Source organism: Nematolebias whitei, chromosome 22, assembly GCF_014905685.2.
Source record: "Nematolebias whitei isolate Nwh7 chromosome 22, NemWhi1, whole genome shotgun sequence".
Taxonomy (NCBI): Eukaryota; Metazoa; Chordata; class Actinopteri; order Cyprinodontiformes; family Rivulidae; genus Nematolebias; species Nematolebias whitei.
This window is the reverse complement of record NC_056519.1, coordinates 31,542,779-31,552,549: the sequence shown is the minus strand read 5'-3', so window position 1 is coordinate 31,552,549 and position 9,771 is coordinate 31,542,779. Positions and strand designations below refer to the sequence as shown.

The 9,771-nt window shown below is 42.6% G+C and overlaps 1 protein-coding gene across 1 annotated transcript in view; it reads right to left on the bottom strand.

Annotated features, from left to right (window-relative positions):
- The window catches only part of LOC119428138 (protein O-mannosyl-transferase TMTC1-like), a 94,748-nt gene that overhangs the window by 76,608 nt on the left and 8,369 nt on the right, over nucleotides 1-9,771 (bottom strand). The window contains 4 exon segments of the mRNA XM_037695775.1: nucleotides 611-658; nucleotides 2,933-3,118; nucleotides 6,884-7,051; nucleotides 7,676-7,797. Of these exon segments, the coding sequence (XP_037551703.1) occupies nucleotides 611-658; nucleotides 2,933-3,118; nucleotides 6,884-7,051; nucleotides 7,676-7,797 (524 nt within the window).

Sequence of the window (9,771 nt, the reverse complement as noted above, 5' to 3'; positions counted from 1 at the left end):
CCCCCCCCCCCCCCGTCCCCCCGCTGCTGGCGGACGTGCCTGCTTACCTGCAGCGAGGCGCGCACCTGCCTCCCCGGAGACGTCGCTCCAGACGCCGTGGAAAACGTGCTGGCCGGCTGGTGAAACTGAAAGCCCAGCTGGCTGCCTCTGAAACATCCTCTCCAGCTGATGGTGAGCGTTTCCACCTCTGCTCCTGGCACTGTACAGATCCTGTGGCGCGCTGTCTGGTCCCGCTGTCGGGGTCCCATCATCACACTGGGCCCGTGCGCGGCTGGGTTTCCTGCCGGAGGCGCGCATCTATCTCTGCAAATCTGAGGCCGCTGGACTGGACACTGCAACCATCTCATCCTGTGGTGGATTCTACGAGGATGGCCCTGATAAATGCCAGATCGCTGGGTAATAAAACTTTTATTTTGAACGACTTTTTCTGCTGCAACCGACTGGACTTTCTTTTCATCACTGAGACTTGGATCTGCCCTGGTGAGTTCAGTGTTTTTCTGGAATTACTGCCTCCGGATTGTTCTTTTTTCAATGCTCCAAGGACAACTGGTCGTGGTGGAGGATTATTGGCTGTTTTTAAGAAACATTTGCACTGTAGACAGCTCCATGGTTCAGCTAATTATTCGAGTTTTGAACTGCTCTGTTGTGAGCTGGGCCGCTCCAACCCAGTTCTGTGTGCTATTTTTTACAGACCCCCCGGATACCATAAACAGTTTTTAAATGAACTATCTGACTTTCTAACTGGTGTTCTGCTCCAATATGATCGGGTTGTGATTTTAGGTGACTTTAATATCCACGTGTGCTGCCCAGATAAACCATTAGCTCAGGACTTTCTAGACCTCATCCAGTCCTTTAACTTTGTTCAGAGTGTTGTTGGTCCGACTCACCAGCAGGGCCACACTCTAGACTTAGTTTTAACACATGGTTTGTCTGTTTCTGATTTAGAAATTGGTGACACTGTTTGTTCCGACCACAAACCGGTTTTATTCAACACCTCATTGATTTGTGAACCTGCACATCCCCCCACACCCAAGCCCTGTAGGATTTTTAACCCTTCCACCGCCACACTCTTCTCTTCCATCTTTGCTAGTAATTCTGTTTCAGACTCTGAACTCTCTGCGGGTCTTACTACAAAGGAGTTGCTTTCTCAGCATCAGGAGGCGTGTGTACAGATCCTGGACTCAGTCGCCCCGTTAAAGCTCAGGAATCAAAAACGTATGCCCCACCTTTGGGTAAATGAGACTACACGAGAGGCAAGACGCCTGTGCAGAAGAGCTGAACGTCGATGGAAAAAAGATAAACTTCAGGTGTCAAGTAGCCACCCCAAAAAAAAGGTCACACACTAATATTTTGTTGGACCACCTTTATCTTTGATTACATCATGCATTCACTGTGACATAGTTTCGATAAGCTTCTACAATCTCACAAGATCTATTTCATCCAGTGTTACATTAATTTTTCACCAAGATCTTGCATCGATGGCTAGGTACTAGGCATGATGGGTGCATCACTTCACCTGCCTCTCTTCTTACCCTGATGCACCATCACTCTGGAACAGGGTCAATCTGGACTCATCAGACCACATGACCTTCTTCCATTGCTCCAGAGTCCAATCTTTATGCTCCCTAGCAAATTGAAGTCTGTTTTTCCAGTTAGCCTCACTGGTTAGTGGTTTTCTTAAGGCTACACAGCTGTTCAGTCCCAGTCCCTTGAGTTCTCTTCACATTGTGCTGGTGCAGTTGTTCTTACTTTCACTATTAAACACAGCTCTGAGTGCTGCTGTTGTTTTTCTTCCATTTGATTTCACCAAGTGTTTAAGTGATCACTGATCACCATCATTCAGGATTTATTTCCAGCCACATTTCTTCCTCGAAGACGATGGGTCCCCTCTGTCCTTCCAGTTTTTAATAATGTGTTGGACAGTTCTTGACCTAATTTTAGTAGTTTCTACAATCTCCTTAGATGTTTTCTCTGCTTGATACCAATGATTTGACCCTTCTCAAACAGACTGACTTCTTTTCCACGACCAAGTGATGTGTCTTTCAACACGGTAGTTGAAGAAATGAGAAGCAACTCATTGCACCAGTTGTGGTTAAATAACTTGTTGCAGCTGAAACATAATGGTCCATGCAGTGATGATCCAATAGGAGGCTCATAACGATTTGCTTAGTTAAATCCAGGTGGAGATTTTATTTTTTTTTTGCCAGGCAGTATATGTTACCACAATTGTTGACTTTAATTTTGTTATTGCCTTTGTTAAGAAAACATAGTTGTAAAATATCTTTAATTAGTACTTTGAAAGTACGCTCTTTTTGTTAAATTTTGTTTCACTGAACAAATGAATCATTACTTTTATTCAAAACTATTCTCCACCTGGTTTTAATGTTACCTCCCCTTTTCCTGGCTGAGCCGGGTCGTAACAAGAATCATAAACAACATTAAAAATTGACAACACAAATAATGAAGATAAAAATTTGGAGAAAACTATTTTGAAGAAGTGTTGAGATGCATGCTCAATAATCCAGGTAGATAAATCTAACCAGGTGGAGTCAGGTCCTCTGGACGGGTTCTTCTTGTTGAAATGTTTCATCTTTTAGTCAAAAGACTGAGGACCTGACTCCACCTGGTTAGACTAGTTTGATGAAGTAGCTGTAAAATAATTACTTGGACTTATTACTTTAACAATCTAAAATAAAGAAATAACTAATCAGTCATAAATTAATGTTTGTTCATCTAAAACAAACAATTTATTTTGGTTTAAATTCGTACGAGTTTAGATAAAGTTTAAACTATTTATCAAACAGTTATATTTGGAACTTGGAGGATTTTAATTCAGCCAGATCGTCTGAATATTTAAATAGGTGTAAGTGAAAAAGATTTATAAAGTTGTGTCAGCTTAAAATGTTTAATCAGACCCAAATAAAATATGAACATTTTGGTCATCAAAACACTGCCCCTTTCCTTGAGATGTACTGGTGTATTCAATCCTTATTGGCAATCTCACCTGAGAGCAATGTTGTAGTGGTAGATGGCTTCCTGGTGCCGGCCGATGTCTTTAAGAAAGTTAGCATAGTTGTAGTGGATTTTGGCATTGTGAGGCAGAGTCTGAATACCAGAACTGAAAAATAACAGGGAGAAAGTAAAATAATAAAATAAGTAGGAAGAAGAAATTGTTGTGCAAACATCCATCCATTCATTCTGCTTATCCGAGGTCGGGTTGCAGGGTTAGCAGCTTAAGTAGGGAGGCCCACACTTCCGTCTCCCCAGCCACTTGGTCCAGCTCCTCTGGGGGAATCCCAAGGCATTCCCAGGCCAGCCGAGAAACATAGTCCCTCCAGCGTGTCCTGGGTCTTCCTCTGGGTCTCCTCCCAGTGGGACGTGTCCGGAACACCTCACCTGGGAGGCGTCCAGGAGGCATCCTAACCAAATGCCTGAGCCAACTCAACTGGCTCCTCTCGACGTGGAGAAGCAGCGGCTCTACTCTGAGTCCCTCCTGGATGAATGAGCTTCTCACCCTATCTCTAAGGGAAAGTCCAGACACCCTGCAGAGAAAACTCATTTTGGCCGCTTGTATCCGGGATATTGTTCTTTCGGTCACAACTCAAAGCTCATGACCATAGATGAGGGTAGGAACGTGATCGATCGGTAAATTGAGAGTTTTGCCTTTTGACTCAGATCTCTCTTCACCACGACAGACCTGTACAGCGCCCGCTTCACTGCCGACGCTGCACCTATCCGCCTATCGACCTCATGCTCCATTTTTCCCTCATTCATGAACAAGACCCCGAGATACTTAAACTCCTCCACTTGGGGCAGGACCTCCTCCCCGACCCGGAGAAGGCACTCTACCCTAACCCTAACACTAGCGGTTCATAGAGCAAAAGCAGAATGGAATCAGAATCAGAATAAGCTTTACTGTCATTGCACCGAGATACAACGAGAACATTGACGTACAGCCGTCTGAAAGATGGGCGGAGTGCATGAAGCTGGGGCCCTCCTATTTTTATCAGAATAATATTTTTGCTTAGATGAGAAAAGGGAAGAAAACATAAGGAGAAACGATATAAAAAAGATCTCTCAGACCTTTGGGGAGCTGTGGCTGAGTGGTTAGAGCAGTCGTCCTCCAATGCAAGAATTGGGGGTTCAAATCCACCAGCAGTCACATGCCGAAGTGTCCCTGGGCAAGACACTGAACCCCTTGTTGCCTCTGATGTGTGTCCCATCGGTGTATGAATGTGATAAAGCTCTGTTAGTCTCTTTAGAATGATTTGTTCAAATAGTTTGTAGAGATCTAGTAGAGTGCTGTATGAATGGGTAAATGAGGGCACAGATTGTAGTGTAAAGATCTTTGAGTATCTTGATCAGATAGAAAGGTGCTATACATGTACAGTCCATTTACCATTTACCATGTCCTAGACAGGGCACTGTCTGAGGCATCAAAAACCTACCACAGCATACATAGCACATAAATAGATGTGATACATATAGGGAGGAATGGGAGGAAGATCTTTCAGTTATCAGGCTCCTCTCTTGTGGAACCAACTTCTAGTTTCTGTCCGTGAGGCTGACACATTGTCTAGTTTTAAGACTGGGCTTAAGACTTTCCTTTTTGATAAATCCTATAGTTAGGGTCGGCTTCGTATGTTGTCATGCTTAGACTAATAGAGGACAAATTGTTAAAACTGAATATTTTCATTTGATATTATTTTTATCTTAACATGTGATTCTTGACCTGCCATTGTGTATCTGATCCTACCAAACCCAGTCAGTTGAAGCAGATGACCGCTTGTCCTGAGTCTGGTTCTGCTAAAGGTTTCTTCCTCATGAGGGTGTTTTTCCTTTCCACTGTCGCCTTCATGTTTGCTCAAGATGAGAGTTCTGTGATGGAGTTAAACTCAAAGCAATCTGCTCCTCAGATAAATAATGTTAAATTATTATTTTTATATATGAATATTTCTGTTCATTGCTGTGAGACGACTTCTGTTGTGACTTGGCGCTATAGAAATAAATTAAATTGAATTGTTTTATGTCAAATTTTTCGCTGTCCTTGATTTAGAGTGACGTTTCCTTCAGTTGGCAAACATTTTTTAAAGTAAACAGAAATTTTATTTATAATTTTCTTTCTTTTTTTTTTTTTAGAGGGAAAGTTCTTTGTAAAAGTACTTATGTATTATGTTTTTAGAATTCAAACTGATCTGAGAAAATCTAAGCAAACACCCATACACAAACAGAGTGGTGTAGTGTATGCGGTCCAGTGCAGCGAGGACTGTCCAGACCTCTACATTGGAGAAACTATACAGCCTCTTCACAGACGCATGGCTCAACACAGGAGAGCCAGCTCTTCAGGACAAGATTCAGCTGTTCACCTCCACCTCACAAATAAGGGACACTCATTTGAGGACCAAAATGTGCACATTTTGGACCGAGAACACAGATGGTTTGGGAGGGGGGTGAAGGAAGCAATTTATGTAAAAAGGGAAAAGCCATCTCTTAACAGAGGAGAAGTCCTCAGATTTCCACTTTCAAAAATGTACAATGCAACTTCAAGACTGATTCCCAGCCAGTTTTCACACCTGATGGGAACAGAGGGGTCGAATAGGCTGTTCCCAGAGTGCTGTATCAAGGCACCTCAGTGGGAAGTCTGTGGGAAGGGACAAGTGTGGCAGAAAACGCTGCACAACGAGAAGAGGTGACCGGACCCTGAGGAGGATTGTGGAGAAGGGCCGATTCCAGACCTTGGGGGACCTGCGGAAGCAGTGGACTGAGTCTGGAGTAGAAACATCCAGAGCCACCGTGCACAGGCGTGTGCAGGAAATGGGCTACAGGTGCCGCATTCCCCAGGTCAAGCCACTTTTGAACCAGAAACAGCAGCAGAAGCGCCTGACCTGGGCTACAGAGAAGCAGCACTGGACTGTTGCTCAATGATCCAAAGTACTTTTTTCGGATGAAAGCAAATTTTGCATGTCATTCGGAAATCAAGGTGCCAGAGTCTGGAGGAAGACTGGGGAGAAGGAAATGCCAAAATGCCAGAAGTCCAGTGTGAGGCACCCACAGTCAGTGAGGTCTGGGGTGTCATGTCATCTGCTGGTGTTGGTCCACTGTGTTTTATCAAGCACAGGGTCAATGCAGCTAGCTATCAGGAGATTTTGGAGCACTTCATGCTTCCATCTGCTGAAAAGCTTTATGGAGATGAAGATTTCATTTTTCAGCACGACCTGGCACCTGCTCACAGTGCCAAAACCACTAGTAAATGGTTTACTGACCATGGTATTACTGTGCTCAATTGGCCTGCCAACTGTCCTGACCTGAACCCCATAGAGAACCTGTGGGATATTGTGAAGAGAAAGTTGAGAGACACAAGACCCAACACTCTGGATGAGCTTAAGGCCGCTATCGAAGCATCCTGGGCCTCCATAACACCTCAGCAGTGCCACAGGCTGATTGCCTCCATGCCACGCCGCATTGAAGCAGTCATTCATGCAAAAGGATTCCAGACCAAGTGTTGAGTGCATAACTGAACATGATTATTTGAAGGTTGGCGTTTTTTGTATTAAAAACACTTGTCTTTCATTGGTGGGATGAAATATGCTAATTTTTTGGGACAGGCATTTTGGGTTTTCATGAGCTGTATGCCATAATCATCAGTATTAAAACAATTAAAGACCTGAAATATTTCAGTTGGTGTGCAATGAATCTGAAATATATGAAAGTTTCATTTTTATCATTACATTATGGAAAATAATGACCTTTATCACAATATGCTATTTTTTTGAGAAGGACCTGTACTTTTGTTTCATCTGTGCAAGTGCAGATAATGAGTGTTTATGTGTGGAAAAAAATCAGTTCTGAACATTGTCAAAATCATGAGAATGAACAGACTTACAGGAAAAGGGCCTCCCTGGAGTGCCAGACTTTGTTCTGTTGAACAGTTTTCCAGGAGAAAAGCAGGAGCAGGAGGAACATGGAGCCACCAAGGAGCAAGTTGCCCCAGCGACTCGCCACCGAACACAGACGACCAAAACCATGAGTCACCAAGATACAGTAACCCATGCTCCACGAGCAGAAAACAAATGGAGTCAAAGGAGGGTGGAGAAAAAAGAAAACAAATGAAAGTGAAGTCAAAACATTATTTTACTGATGGCACGTTTCTGTGGTGTCAAACAACTTTTTTCTAAAGCACAGATAAAACAACAAGAGTTGACTGAAGTGTTGCAAAATAAAGAACATGAACTGACTACAACAAAGTTCAGCCAGGTCCTCTAGACGGTTTCTTTTTGTTGAAACGTTTCATCTTTCATCCAAAAGATGCCAACTTGTCTGCCTCAAACAAGTCGGTGGGAGAGAGGGCGGACTCCAGAAACCATCAGAGCACCATCAAACTGGTTGACCCACTACGTGAAGGTGATATTTATAAGACTAAGTTTGTTGTGGCTCCTTGAACTGATGAAGTCTTTTGGATGAAAGACTAAACATGTCAACAAATAGAAACTGTCCAGAAGGCCTGACATAACTCTGTTGGATTTTTCACCTGCTGGAAAAGCTAACGACAAATGAACCCAAACTCACACGGGCAACAACATCATTACTCTGCCTTTGCTTTCGACACTGGGCAAAAAAGTCTGATACATGTAATGCAGTGTGTTCATAAACATATGTGTACTGGACTTCTACTCACCTGGGCATGTAGAGAACCCTCTCAGCAACAACAAATCCTACCCTGAAGAAAAGGTTTGTGGCAGGAATGAAGGGAAACACCAGGAACAATAATCCAACCAAAACTTCCCTGTTCTCATGCCACTGGAGAAAAAAAGGACAGGCACAACAAGTTTTTATTAAAAGAAGTTAAAAAATAAATAAAACTGCTAAGATTTAATGAAAAGTAACATACATGTATGAACCTTTCTGACTAGATAATAAAACACAAGCCATCATAAACAAATTTATCAGTCTTCAATGATACGTGCTTAGCAACTGAACCCAATTTGTTTTGACTATTGTTAACAATTCGTTACAACTAAATGATCAAATATAATTTGTTATTTTAATTTACAATAGTTTTGTAATACAAACCGGATTCCAAAAAAGTTGGGACACTAAACAAATTGTGAATAAAAACTGAATGCAATGATGTGGAGATGGCAAATGTCAATATTTTATTCGTAATATAACATAGATGACAGATCAAAAGTTTAATCTGAGTAAATGTAACATTTTAAAGGAAAAATATGTTGATTCAAAATTTCACAGTGTCAAGAAATCCCAAAAAAGTTGGGACAAGTAGAAATACGTGGCTGTAAAAAGGAAATTGAGCATATAATGAACAGCTGGAAGACCAATTAACACTAATTAGGTCAATTGACAACATGATTGGGTATAAAAAGAGCTTCTCAGAGATTCAGTGTCTCTCAGAAGCCAAGATGGTAAGAGGATCACCAATTCCACCACTGTTGTGCAGAAAGATAGTGCAGCAATACCAGAATGGTGTTACCCAGCGTAAAATAGCAAATACTTTTAAGTTATCATCATCAACCGTGCATAACATCATCAAAAGATTCAGAGAATCTGGAACAATCGCTGTGCGTAAGGGGGAACAATCGCTGTGCGTAAGGGTCAAGGCCGTAAAACTCTACTGGATGCTCGTGATCTCCGGGCCCTTAAACGTCACTGTACCTCAAACAGGAATGCCACTGTCAAGGAAATAACAGAATTGGCTCAGGAATACTTCCAGAAAGCATCGTCAGTGAACACAATCCACCATGCCATCGCCGTTGCCAGCTGAAACTCTATAGTGCAAAGAGGAAGCCATTTCTAAGCAAGCTCCACAAGCTCAGACGTTTGCACTGGGCCAGGGGTCATTTAAAATGGAGTGTGGCAAAATGGAAGACTAATGCTAATGACCCATTGTTAGGCTGATGGTCCTTCTTGAGCATGTGATCTGCTGGTTTTGGTTGTCAGCAGCAAACTGGTTGATCCACTCTAAGAAGGTGCTATTTAAGAGACTGAGCTGAAAACAGCACCTCAGACTGAGGAAGTCTCTTGGATGAGAGACGAAACGTTTCTAGATTTTTTTTTTGCTTTGTTTTGCTTTTGTTTTTTTGAATGTCCAGAGGACCAGATTGAACTTTTTTGGATTTTTCTACCTGGATTATTGAGCATGCATCAGGATATTTTGAATCACTTTGGCCAGGATTGCCTCAAACTAGTAAGAGAGTTTGAGAAAACAGCAAGGAAGAGGGCAGACTACAGGAACCACTTGCGATTCAACCTCAGATGTCGACAAAGTGGCATCATTCCCAAGAGCCTGGAACTAAAATCATAGGTCAGCGGGCACCGGGCAACCAAGATCCTTCAGAAAGCACAAACCCAGCTGCTGAATGAACGGGTGAGACAGACCAATTTTACTATTGAGGCCTTGAAGGCCAAAGAAGAGCATATTAAACATAAACTAACTATGTGTCTAGATCAGACCATACTTCAGCAAGTGTTGGACTGTACAGATCAGGCACGCTTAGCACAGCATGTCAAGTCCAAGACTCGACAACAAAATAAGTTTAACTTACTAATAACTCATCAACACCATCACTATTCCAATAACAACACATTCAGTGTAGGACAACACTCCAGTAGTCAATTACATGCCAGGGAGACAGAAAAGTGGGTGAAGAATTTATCTGACAGACAGCTCACCCAGCCGGAGACAGAGATTCTTGCCAGGGGACTGAACTTTGCGGTTGCACCAAGTACAATTCCTCTGGTGGAGATGATCACAGC